We start from the raw sequence: 13,758 nt of genomic DNA, 5'->3' as shown, positions 1-13,758 counted from the left end.
CAAGACCTAAGAGCCCTCCCCCCCGACCACCATCTTGAGGGGGAGAGAGGCCTTGCCATTTTTTGTATTGTATTGCAATTTTTACTGTACACCACTATGCTCATTGTGGAATAGCGGTCTATAAATAAAACTTATTATTATTATTATTATTATTACCATCACAGACCAGCATAACCAAACATAAGAGATTTTACCATAAAATATGAGTCATATAAAACAGTGTGTCATAAAATACAATAAATATTGAAAATTCCCTTTTAATAATAGTAGTATTAAAACTAATTACAAATAATCCCTCATGTTAATATAGAAAACACCCCTGTGTTGCTGGGGGTGTTTAGGAGTGGAGGGGGGAAGGATGATTTCAACTGAGTTCAGCTGATCATAACATATTTTCTCTCCTTTTTGGTCTTCACAGTTCCCTTTGGTTTACATCCAGGTAAGTGGACAATTCCCTCCATGCTGCACAATAGTAGCAAATAATGTGATTTCTACGGGGTACTACTGTTGTTGGTATTGTGAGTTCTAATCCCAGCATTCCAACATGCCATTAAATCCAATGTGTCAACTATTACTTTTATACGCATTATTTCAACCAGAACTAAGATACCTGTTTCTAACCCTCTTTTCCAATACAATTCCCAGGCAGGTAGGCACTTCAGACAGCAGCTTTAGGGAACCATTCAGTGTGACTAGGGTTGAGGTCAGCCACTGGTGGGAGCCTCATCCCTCCCTGAAGTCTCTGGTTGCTACTGCACAGGTGTAGCATTGCCACCTTATTCTTCCATGTCCTCCACACTTTCCCTAACAGGCCCAGAAGGCAGGAAGGAAAGAAAGAAAGCAAAGATGGCCTTGTGTTGTGTGATGATTGTGTTGGTGGCTTGAACCTAGGGATGGGCAACACCATGGGATTTCACTTCCAAACACCCTTGAGAGTAATGGGAGTCCTTTTACTCATTGGGGCTGCTTGGAAGTTCTCCCTCTCTTCAGCCAGGTGGAAAAGAAGAAAAAAAGAGCTCTTACTTGGTACTGATGCTGGGGTTGAAACATAATGGTAGAAAAAGTGCAATTATTAATTTGTTTAATTGGAATAATCAGAATGCAAAATTATTATCATTATTATATGTAAATTAGATACCGGGATATGAGAGACTGGAATATGACGACCTTAAGTATGACAGAACGAAGTTCTCCAGCCTTAAGCTCAATTCTGATAAATGTCAGCAACTGGATGAATGCCCCCCTTCCCCCAGCATCTAAATATCACAGTCTTGCTTTGACTAGTTCAGGTTCAAGTTCAGATTCATTGTAGATGGGTCTACAATAGCCTTCCCCATGTTGTGGAGTCAAATACACGAGTTACCAGATTCTGTAAAACTTTTCTCCAGTGAAAAGGGCCAACTGGTAAAACAGCAACACACCAGAGCCAAATGTTCCTCTTACATGATGCTTCTGAAGATTTTGCTTTTTCAAAATGATTTGAAATTGTTTTTTAAAAAAAAGTCCCAAGTTTTCAGGACAATGGCTCTTTGTTGTGTTCTAGCCCTGAAACCATTTAAATCTGTGAATAGCATACCAGATGTAAAGTGAGAAATTCTCAGCTCATTATCAGCCCATGTAGGAGGACATACAGTGCCAGCATCAGTAATTCCATGTAAAATTCTGTACAGGCTGTATCACAGAAAATCATAAACCTGACTGTAAGATGGAAGCATCACTGTGCGAACATGCAGAATAACCTGTCAAGAACACCAGTGTGCAGTACCCCAAGATACAGGAATGAGGCCTTCCACAGCTGAAAATCCCAGTGGTGTAACCCTGTTGTCCATTACAAGAGATGAGGGTGCTCTAACACTGACTAACACATTGCAGACAACGCAATGCAAAGCTTTTAATAATAGCAGTGCTTAAGCTAGACAGGAATCACAGCTTGTTGAATGCTGATGACTGATTCCTGAACATTGTGCATTTGGAGGGCTATCTCCATCTTTGCTTTTAAGATGAATGGCATGCAGTCATGTTATTTTTTCACTCTCAGGACCCCAAGAGAAACCACTTAATCCAGTGGAGAGATGTAGAGCTTGAGAGGGGCATCTCCCAGCTCTCTTTTCCTCTTGCTTCTGAGCCCATGGAAGGGACTTATACCGTGGTAGTAGAGAAAACCAGCGGGAAGAAAGTTGAACGTGGCTTTACTGTGAAGGAATATGGTAAGGACCAAGCTCTCTTCTGCTTGATAATCAGAAGACAAGGACACAAAGGAGAAACTTCTTGTCTGTGGACTGTCTAGTTCTCAGCAGGGTTGTCACTTTCAAGGTACATTTGGGGATGCTGTGCATGGACAACAACAGCAATTTGCACTAAACTGCCTGGGACATTTTACTGAGCTAGGCAGATATAGATATAAACTGAGGATTATATTGTTTTGAGTGCTATTAGTGGAATGGTGGGTTAAAATATTTTAATAATTGTAATATTAAGAATTAATGATGGCAGGGACATCCTCTTTGTGGATTCAGTTGCCTTTGCAATAAAACATTGAGGACTTAACCTAGTGCATTTTTGTTATTATTAAAGCAGTCATTGGAGCAGCCCAGGAACTGTTAAGAGACCTTAGACTAAAAGGTTCCAGTTCAGTGAAATAAAGCTGCTCTGTTCCTAACTAGCTTAATCTAGGTCGGAGCTCACATTTTTGAAAACTTGGTGATGTAGAAAGTTCCTTGCATGTAAACATCTGGCGCATGAGGGAGGAAGATTCTACCTTGCCTGGCTCCCTGACAGGCTCATTTTTTTCTCCCCTCAGCAGAACCATTTAAAAATGCAGTAACAAATAGCCATTTTGTGCCCTGGGCTACAACAGAACCTAGCCGTGCTTGTGAACTGTGTTCTCCCTCAGTATCAGAGGGTAGATGGTGGCCAGGAACAACTTCTGTCTTTTTGTAAACTGTGCTACTGCTTTGAAGGGAAGGTGCTAAAAGGAGACAGAGGGGCAAGTCCAGTCATCTGAGTAGGTGATGAGGAGACATGCTCAAAACAGTAAGAACTTAGAAGAGTTACTTTTTTGAACTACTATGCCCTAGTCTGCTATCCCAGCTCAGCCACATAAACCCACTGAGCGACACACACTCAGCCTCAGAGGATGGCAATGGCAAAGCCGCTCTGAAGAAACTTGCCAAGAAAAACCCATGAGAGATTCGCCTTAGGATTGGAGTTTAGCTACAGAATTGGTAGAACTGTTTCCTTTCAGAGTGTAAATTGAGGATTATTAAAATGCTGCTGTATGGTTGGTTGGGTTTTTTTTAATTGCTCTGCTTAGACTCATGGAATACAACCCTAACAAACCAGAGCAAGTGACATTGTTGTTCATGTAACTTTGTTCGTAGAGGATTGTCATCTCACTTCACCAAGTAATTGACTCCCTCTGTGCATAATCGCTGCCCAGATGGAAGCAGGAAGGATTTAATATTTCTCACATCATTTGGAGAGACTGGTATGATTGCTTTCTTTCACAAAGCTGATCTTTCTTTCCTCTCTGCTAGTATTACCCAAATTTGAAGTTTTGGTGAAGGTGCCCAAAATCATAACAATTATGACTAAAGAGATGGATGTCACCGTCTGTGGAAGGTAAGTGAAAATAGCCTGCTTTTCCTTTTTTAGGGGCGAAGCAGGCTGCCTCTTTGCGTCAAAGCCACGATCCAGTCCTAAGGACTGGAGCTTTCGGACTCTTAGGACGCATGCATCATTTAATCAGCATACCTCCAAAGTGACCCGAAGCAGCTTCATTTTGGCAGTCTGTATGGGGCCAAAAATTTCCAAAGCCAAAATGAATAATAGTGATGAAAGAGGACATCCTTTAGTCCTTTTTTCAGTTTCTGTAAATTCAGTTGTAGTTCCATTTATCACGAATGTTGCTTTTTGATTAGAATAAATTGCTCACACCCAGCTTACAATATTTTCTCCAAAATCAATTTCTCACATTACCTTTAGCAATAACGATCAGTTTAAGTTATCATAGGCCTTCTCTGCAGATAAGAAAAATATGACACCTTTTATTTCATTGTTATAATTTAAATATTCAGTTATGTTTAAAACCATTCTAACATTATCCCTTATCTATCTTTTTGGAAAAAAGCCATTTTGGTCTTTATGTGTGTTTTTTTGTCTGTTTGTTTGTTTTGATATACTGGGAAATTCTTAATAAAACTATTTTAGAGAAAGAGAAAGAAGAAGGAGGAGAAGACATGGAAAGGAAAGGCTTTAGCACTGACCAGTCTGACCAGTTTAAAGTAGATAATGGGAACTTTAGGTGGAGGGTAAAAACTCAGGCAGAGGGTAAAACAGAAAAATGCTCACTTCCACAATTTTGACATACATCATCAGTGACACTACCTAAACATGCAACTGAATGAACCACAAAGATTGAAGCACATTTGCCTTTTGGAATTCAGTATATGTCCAAAAGTAACAGGATGCTGAAAACCTTCTTCCTTTCTGTTGGGAAGAAAACGTTGAATTTATTGATGGAAATTACTTAGAATTACACCTGGACAAAAGAAATGTCACATGGGTATCAAAACCAGAATGGGTAAGTACAGTAACCAGAGCCATGACAACCCATCATACGTGTCTGGTGTAGAAGACTTCTTAAGTGTATTTATAAACTGTTTGCACAGCTTGAATGTATTAGAGGAACTAAATCTTTATTATACTTAGACAATAATGAACCAGAAAGGCACTCTTACTAACTTACCTGTTTAACTCCTGTTATGGCTTTCTCTGGCTGCTACAGATATACCTATGGAAAACCTGTCCCTGGTCTAGTGGAAATCCATGTTTGTCGGGAACACGAACCTAATTTTGTCACCATGAACATATATAGAAGACAATGTCCTGTGGAAGATAGCATATGTTTGGAATTCAGTGGAAAGGTGAGTCCCAAAGAGGAACCTGAAGTAAGATTAAAGGGTGGACTTTCTGATAGCATTATTCTTGGCCAGTAATTATATTTGGGCAAGGCCAATTCCTGGAAAAGAGTTGGGTATATATATATACTGTGTGACTTGGGAAGGCAGGAGTGATTTGCATGTGTATTGTTATGTTGCTAATGGCAGGCCTCAGGGTGGGAGGGTATGCAAGAGGATTAGTGTCTGCTTGATTAGTGCTCATTGTCTGCTGGGAGATTTCTCACTTGCATTTGTTGAGTCTTCATCTTGCTATTTTTCAGGACTGGTAGCCAAACCTTGTTAACTTTAAGGTTTTCTTCTTTCCGGTTGAAATTATCCAGATGTTTGTGGATTTCAATGGCTTCCCCGTGCATCCTGACATGGTAGTGGTTGGCATGGTCCAGAATTTCAGTGTTTTCAAACAGTATTTATGCCCAGGATGGTTTGTGGCATGTTCTGCTACTGCTGATTTTTCTGGCTGGCCCAGTCTACAGTGTCTCTCATGTTCCTTGATTCTTGTTTGCACACTGCATTTGGTGGTCCCTATGTAGACTTGTCCGCAACTGCATGGTATGCGATAAACTCCTGCGGCTGTGAGAGGGTCTCTCTGGTCCTTGGCTGAGTGAAGCATTTGCTGGATTTTCTTCATCGGTTTGTAAACCATTTGAAGGTTGTGCTTCCTCAACACTTTGCCTATTCTGTCTGTGACTCCTTTGATGTATAGTAAAAATACCTTCCCTTTGGGTGGCTGCTTGTCTTCACTCCTCTGGGCCTGGCAGTCCTTCTGATGGGCTGGTTATTCTAGCTCAGAACTGTACACATGTAAATCACTCCTGCCTTTCCAGTCACACAATATATATATACCCACTCCTTCTAGAACATGGCTACATGGCCCGAAAAGCCCACAAAAAAACTATAATTACCTGTTGCTGCATGAGCCCCATGGGTTGACCTGGGTCAGGACACAAGACAGACTTGTATGGGTTTGGCACTTGCTGTCATGCACAGGAAGGAACAGACTACTGCCTGGTTTAAAATATTGATTTCATTCATTTATTCACTCATTCAATCATATTCATATTCATTCAGTCAGTTATTTCACCAAGGAAGTGTTAAGATGTACTGAATGGCGAGACCCAGCATACTCTATGGAAATGCCACACAACTATCTCTCAGCCAGTTAGCATTCCCAAGATGAAGAGGAAAAACCAGAGTGGGGAATGAGAGGCTCTCCAGACCGGCACTTTGGGCTGGCTTTAGAATGGAGATTCTATAATAAAGTCTTTAGCTAGTGTCTCAAAGCCACTAGTGTCTTTGTTCCTTAATCAGCCTCTCTTACCATTGCACACACCATCACAGCTCATATCTGTCTTAGAGCAACCCTAAGGTGAATGGATTACAGGTTAACTTTGTAAAAAAAATTCCTCAACCTTTTCCCAGGTCAAATGTAGCAATACATCAAATTCTGTAAGAGAGGCATGTAAAAAGAGGAGAAAAAGTGTAAAATAAAGCCTTCTGACAGCTTCTGAATTAGTCCATTTTGCCTGAAATGGAGAGCCTATGTCACAATAGCTGCTCAACTACTGTCTGCATTTCACTTGAGGAAACCTGAACTGTGGAGTTTCCTGCAAAGAATTTAGCAATTTCCAAAGAAGGTTTAGCAATCAATATACAGTTAGTCCTCCATGTTTGTGGCTTTGACTTTTGCAGATGTGATTTTTTTGCAGTTTTGATTAGTATGATCTCTAGGAATCTCTAGGTCCTCCAGTGCAACTCTGTCAGAAGTTGACCATACAGTTGTGCTGGGGAACCTAGAAGTTTCTAGAGAAAACACTTCTCTAGGCATTTGTAGGTCCTCCTCCATGATTCTATGATCAGTTTCTGGCAGATGCTGACTATAGAGTTGCACTGGAGGATATCAACATGGTGTGTTTTATGACATGAAAGCCTGTATACTACCATTTTGAGGCTGGTGTGCTTCAGCTCTTTCAAAGGCGACATGATGGTAGAATGATTGAGAAGCTTGGTTCATGAAGAGAAAATGATAAACAGTAAAACCTGTTGAATGGACAACCTGCTACTCTTTGGTTTCCTGTGCAGGCAGATGAGCATGGCTGTTTCTCTAAAGTTGTGAAAACAGGTGCATTTCAGCTGAGGCGGTATGGATTTCAGAAGACCATCAAGGTGGAAGGAAAGATCACTGAAGAAGGCACAGGTATGCTTCAGCCAAGCTTGCAGGGGAAGGCATGACTGTATGGATAAAGAACTCTAGTGATGCTACTGGATGCTACTGATGACCCACTTTGGTTTGTTTTCTGTCTGTGTATGTTTTTGATAGGGGTTGAATTAACAGGTCAAGGTTCCACAAATATTACCGAAATTCTCAGCAAAGTTATCTTTGAAAGAGTGGACAGCTACTACAAGCCTGGAATCGCTTTTTCTGGACAAGTAAGACAATCTTGTTTCTACTCTTGTGCATGATCCACAGCTGGGGAAGATTATTCATTCCTTGCATGAAAATCACAGTAGACAAGGTTGTTGTCTTTTTCAGCTGTTAGTCTAATATGCTGTACCCCTCTCAGATGCCACTTCTTCAGTATTGTTGCTGGAGCTGCATCTCTCAACTCACCCCTATTTTCTGTCCAAAGTATTCTCCTGCAAGGCCAGCCTGCAGTGTCCCTGTTCACATTAAAATGATTTCTTGTGTGTGCTGGTTTTTCTGTTTTTAGGTGAAGTTAGTGGATGGTATTGATAGGCCAATTGCCAATGAAAGCATCCAGATTTTCATAAGCTTTATTGCACGTGAAGACACCCCAGTGTATATAACCAATGACCAGGGCCGTGCGCAGTTTTCCATAGATACCACTAACTTCAGAGATGGTCCTCTTACGATCATGGTAAGTGTTTGTTTGATCTGGAGGCTAAATACAGTGATGTGGGGGATTATGTATGTGTGTGTTTTGTGCCTTCAAGTCAGTTCCTCCCTAAAGTGAGTCTATCACAGGGTTTTCTTGGCAAAGTTTGTTCAGAAGAGGTTTATCATTGCCTTTCTCTGAGGCTGAGAGCATGTGAATTTGCCTAGGGTCACCCAGTGAGTTTCACGGCTGAGCGGGAATCACATCCTGGTCTCCAGAGTTGTAGTCCAACACTCAGACCACTACACCATGCTGGCTGTCTCTGTGAGGGATTGGCAGGCTTTAAAAATATTGCTGTATTTCTTTTTCTTTTGCATTTCACTTCCATCAACACCACTGTGCCACTTTCTGTCTCACTGTTCCTGAATCCAAAATTACTCAGCAGAAAATCTTTTGGTAGTAGAGAAATGGCCATCATCATCTCATAGAACTATGCAAATGATAGCAGTGTAGGTTGTTTCTTATTCATTCTTGACCCCTTTTGCCTTCAGCCCTGCTCAGGACAATAATGCTCATGCTTTTCTCCTCCATGGGTGGTCTGGTGGTGTTTAGGCATGCAGCGCGCATAAACCTGACATTAAATACAAGCAGCCATAGGGCCACCATGGCTGCTTATATCAAGAAAGGCATGGATGGCTTCCTACAAAAGGAGCATACCAGTGCCATTCTAATATGCAGTTTTCCAAACACAGTCTCTTACCTTCTTCTTCTTCTTCCTTCTCAGTATGCTGGAAAAGCAGTTCTAGTGCAGAATGTTTCTAGAGTGACAGACTCATATAAATGTGGGGATGTGTTTTGAAATTGAGCATACTAATCAGTAGCATCCCAGCCCAGGGTGTCACCTAGTGTGGGGGAGAAGTGCTTCTGGGGAGTACTGCAACAAGCAGGGCCAAAAGGGCACACACTCTTCTTCCCTAGCTGGTGCTGCACTGCTCATGAGTAAAGCAGCACCAGGCAGGGAGGTAGGGTGCTCTGGGCCCTCTTCTTCCCTCCTCGGCAATGTATTATTCACAGGTAAAGTGACGATAGACAGGGAGGTGGGGGGCTACTTGCATAAGTGTCACCCCTCTTCTAGGGTGTCATCTGGTGCACTCCGCACCTCCCACATCCCCCATAGTGATGCCATTGATGCTAATTAAATGTTCCTAATTAAATGTTCTAGTTATCTGAGCTTCTCTGACTTTCTTCTTTTTCACCAGGCATTAACCAAATTGGAGGTACCATGTTCTGCAATGAGCTGGATTTATCCCCTTCACCTTACTGCACATCATGTAGCCTGGCGTTTTTATTCACCAAGTCAAAGCTATGTCCATGTCGAGTCCATTTGGGGAACATTAAACTGTGGACACCCTCAGCCCGTTCGAGTACATTATGTTCTGAATCCAGGTGTCATGGAAGAGAAAACTGTCTTTTACTATTTAGTAAGTCTGAACAGAGTACTGTTGTTCTTCTCTGTGAAGAAGCAAGACTCTTGGGTTGTTAACGAAACACCATTATTCATTAAACTGTAGATACAATATTTACAGAGGTATATGGATGGAACTTTCTCTTGAGGTGGTTTCTTCCTGTAGCAACTGTCACTTGTCTCAGTCAGTGTTCATTAACACCAAAAAACAAACAGAACAAATCTTAAAGTAATATTTTTTGTTACATTAATTTAATCAAATTGCTGCAGTTTGTATTATTTTTATGGTATTTCAGAAAATATTTGTAATTTATAATTTTAGATACTAGTAATGTCAGGTAAATAATTCTGTGATGTATTTATTTAGGCTTGTTGTTTATCTCGGATTGGCCTTTTTAGTCATCAACGCGCTTGTAGAAAGCGTGGGATGAGGCCTTCCTGAAGTACATTTGTTGTACTTCTGTGTAACCCGCTTTGATCTGCAAAGGAAAAGCGGGCTATAAATAAACAGTTTATTATTATTATTATTATTATTTATCTTCATTCGCGAAATAAAGCCAGAGATATTTAGGCTTGTGATCTTAGGTAATCTAGTTATTTTAAGTAACTTGTGAAGAATCCTGCTAAATGATTCCTGATAAGACAGCATGTGTCAACATGTCAAGACTCAGGACAGTCTATTAAGAATTCATTAGCCACTCAGAATTTTTACCTTCATTGCAAAGGCTAAATAAGAAGTAGTCTGGTTTTAAATACAACAGGTGCCCACACTGTGTGAGAAGGTCACCCAAATGCTTTTCTTTTCCCCAGTCCAGCTTCACTATGAGAAATTATCAGGGCTTGAAAGAAAAGTGTTTGGCGGGGAGGGGCAGTGGTCCATAGATAAGGGAAAGGTCCAGCTCCTCTCATCTGCACAGCTCTTTTGAATGCTAATATTAGACCCACCGCCTACAGTTTAAAAGTAAATGCCTATGAACTAAACACATGCTTACAAAACAGAGCTATGATTTTTACCTCTAGCCTATCCCTCAATATAAGAACTTCTCTTCTGATGGAGTCTAGCTTTGGAATGCCCTCCCAAAGCTATGTCTATTGGCCCATCGCTGTTTACTTTCCAATAATGGCTAAGCCTGTCCTCTTCCAATGGTTGTTTGGGAATACTCCTCTGTAAAAATGAGATCTCATCATACCTCTTCTAAACCTGAGCAGGAGATTCTTGCAGATTAATCTTCTAATGGTGGCTTCCTCTCCCCTCTTAGGGGGAGGTTTGCTCTAGGTTGGAGTACTTTGCTGTCCTGATGACCAACTTTCAACCTAAACAGGAATAAATATGTTGATTTTTTTTTTTTAATTTTAAAAAAAACAACCTTTACATCTCAATTGTATTTCAAAATATGGTTTTTCAAGTTTCTTTTCCTTTCTTAAACTACAGTAGAATTTCAGCCTAAAATTGAGGTCAGGAATTACAAATTATATTATAGTATCTGGAAAATGGTTTGGAGAAAGTGCCTAAGATTCATAATGCTTGGCATAGTAGTGTAACCAGGCATTATCCTTTGCTGCTTCGTATCCACTACCAGAAGTTGTCATCTTTCCATGCAGGTGATGTCTAAAGGACGCATTGTACAAGAAGGGACCCACATTCTGCCTATCAACCATGGAGAAGGTATAATTTCCTAAGTCATTCACTCCCCACTTCGGTTTTCCTTCTTCATCTTGGGAGTGCTAACTGGCTGAGAGATAGTTGTGTGGCATTTTCATAAAGAGTGGTGGGTCTTGCCATTCAGTACTTCTCAACACTTGCTTGGTTGAATAAGTGAATAAGTGAATGAATGAATGAATGAATGAAATCAATATTCTAAATCAGGCAGTAGTCTGTTCCTTCCTGTACATCTGCAAATACCTCCTCACCTCTTCCATGTTCAGTCATGAACTTTTCTTGGGCATAGTCTCTGATGTTTCTGTTACACTGCTAAGGGAAGGCAGATAGGACAAATTTCTGAGGCTGGAAAAAGGAAATAAAACCAAGAATTTTGGCTTCCAGTTTTGTATGAACTATTTCAGCATCCCCTCCTTTCCCAACAGTCACATTGTCTCAGGAAATGAAACACAGCCAGAAGTATCACAATGGAAATAACTGACTCTGTTTCCCTCTCGTCCTTTCTTCCTCACCCTCTCTTTCTATATTTTCTGTATTTCCCAGCAAAGGGAGTGTTTCTTCTGAATCTTGTTGTGGATGTTGAAAGTGCTCCTTTGGCAAACTTGCTTGTATACACTGTTTTGAGCAACAGAGAAGTTGTTGCCCATTCAGCAGATTTCACCATTGAAAATTGCTTTTCGAACAAGGTAAAGCATGCTTCCAGCTGAGGCATTTATTGTACTATTTGTCTTGCTCCATTCACAGATTTTTGTGAGGGTCCAAATCTTGTACATTCCTATTGTTAACTCCCCTTGTTCTAAAAAGTCTCATTTCTCCTTGTCATCCTCTTATAATTTTAGGGCATCAGTAAAAGGCAAAAGATGTATAAAATCTGAAGAGAAACCAGATATAACACCATACTATAATACTATAACACCTGGGGTGATGGGGAGGAATTAACATTCATAGAAGGGAAAAACGTGTCCTTCAGACCATAGACTATTCCACTAGGAAGAGCCTAGTGTAGAATTCAAGCAACCTCAAAACAAATTGGAATGAGTGGATCTGGCACTGGCTACAACTAGAAAAACCTAAAAAGCTATACTGCAAGAACTCACGTTTCTCTAGACCAGTGGTTCTCAACCTTCATCATGCTGCAACCTTTTAATACAGTTCCTCATGTTGTGGTGAGCCCAACCATAAAATTATTTTCATTGCTACTTCATAACTGTAATAAAATAGCAGTTGGCCCAATGGTCTTAGATGAACCGTGTGAAAGGGTCGTTCAACCTCCAAAGGGGTCACAACCCATAGGTTGAGAACCACTTCTCTAGACTCAGTGGTGGGTTACAAACCGCCGCTTTGCGGCAGTCTCCCGGCACTTCTGTTTGCTCCGCAAGGGAGCCGCAGCAGCCAAACCGCACGGCTCCCACGCGGAGCAAAAAAGAAGCTCAAAAATGGAGCTTCTTCTCGCATTGCAGTTATGACGCCACGAGGCGCCAATGGCACGCTTGCAACGTCATAAGTGCAGCGCGATGTGCGGCCATGTGGAACGGCCTCTGCCATTTGTTACGGACAGAGTCCGTAACAGGAGTAGGGGCGTCTAGGAGAGACGCCCCTTTTTTAAACTGGGATGTCCTGGGGACATCCCAAATGGTGGTATGTAACCCGCCAGTGTTTCCCAAACTTTAGTCCTCCAGATGTTCTGCACTTCAACTTCCAGAATTCCTGACTGTTGGCCAAGATGGTTGAGGCTTCTGGGAGTTAAAGTCTATTAAAACACCTGGAGGACCCAAGTTTGGGAACCACTGCTCTAGACTAATCTGGAAGAGCCCTTGTTATCTCACTTCCAATGAAAATCAAAGTGAAGTCAGAATGTTTAGCCGGAATGTTTTCAGTGTTTTAACTGGAAACATAGGCCTGAATCCTATTGATAGTCCCATTCAGAATCAAGTATTATAAAGTGAAGCATCGTTTGTGTAAATACTATTGATTTAGTGGGTCTACTCTAGAGGGTATTAACAGAGCGTATTAACAGTCTATCGGTTTCAGACCATAGAATTATGTTCAAAGTGCAATCAGTCAGTATGTTTCAGATACACCTGCAATCAGTCACCTTGTCACCAGACAGAACACATTACAGAACACACTCCTACTGGCTAGAAAAGAACAATAATGCCTAGCTGACAACCGAAGCCTGGAATCCAAACTCCAGGATATATTATCGCCTTATGTGTTGTGCTGTTGTTAATATGAATAAACTTGACAGAGGTTATTTTATTCCTACAGGTAAAATTACATTTCTCGGACACTGAAGGCCTCCCCTCCAGTGCTACTCATCTCTACCTTTCAGCCTCACAAGGTTCCCTTTGTGCCATCCAAGCAGTTGACAAGAGTGCGTTCCTTTTAAAGCCTGAAGCTGAGCTTTCACCAGAGACTGTGAGTCCAAACTACATTGAGTGTTGTTAGAATAACATCTAGCATTGTCTTATGGTGCTTCTGGATTCATCCTCCTTCAATAGTCTGATAAGGACATTGTTCCCTTGGAGGAAGGAGGCCTTGCTTCAGGGAACAAGACTGCCTTGCTCTAGAGGAACAGGAGTAATTTTCTCTTAAGGGAGGAAGGGGGGGATGCATGAACCAAGGGGGTGGGAACTCCAAGGAAGGAGAAAGAGGGTTGTAGGGATATTACATTGCTCTAGGCTTCCATTCTTCTTTAAAAACAACCATCTGTGGCTATATTTACACATTCATTAGCTTCCCCCTCACTCAGTAAGCCTTGAGAGACAGTTGTGAATGATCTGTGGGGGACAAATGCTGTGATTCAGTGACACTGCAGGCATTAACAAGAGCCACTCA

General features: G+C 41.3%; 1 protein-coding gene across 1 annotated transcript in view; it reads left to right on the top strand.

Annotated features, from left to right (window-relative positions):
- LOC149323538 (alpha-2-macroglobulin-like) overlaps positions 1–13,758 on the top strand; it is a 77,570-nt gene that overhangs the window by 9,716 nt on the left and 54,096 nt on the right. The window contains exons 5-15 of the mRNA XM_089478444.1: positions 419–439; positions 2,039–2,207; positions 3,537–3,621; positions 4,787–4,925; positions 7,041–7,155; positions 7,279–7,388; positions 7,670–7,837; positions 9,055–9,276; positions 10,863–10,926; positions 11,464–11,606; positions 13,189–13,338. Coding sequence (XP_089334570.1) covers positions 419–439; positions 2,039–2,207; positions 3,537–3,621; positions 4,787–4,925; positions 7,041–7,155; positions 7,279–7,388; positions 7,670–7,837; positions 9,055–9,276; positions 10,863–10,926; positions 11,464–11,606; positions 13,189–13,338 — 1,386 coding nt within the window. The remainder of the gene's footprint in view (positions 1–418; positions 440–2,038; positions 2,208–3,536; positions 3,622–4,786; positions 4,926–7,040; positions 7,156–7,278; positions 7,389–7,669; positions 7,838–9,054; positions 9,277–10,862; positions 10,927–11,463; positions 11,607–13,188; positions 13,339–13,758) is intronic.

Source organism: Sceloporus occidentalis, unplaced genomic scaffold, assembly GCF_023333645.1.
Source record: "Sceloporus occidentalis isolate IW3139 unplaced genomic scaffold, rSceOcc1.0.p SCAF_1, whole genome shotgun sequence".
Taxonomy (NCBI): domain Eukaryota; kingdom Metazoa; phylum Chordata; class Lepidosauria; order Squamata; family Phrynosomatidae; genus Sceloporus; species Sceloporus occidentalis.
Note: the sequence above shows the minus strand (reverse complement) of the source record. Positions and strands in the feature narration are given on the sequence as shown.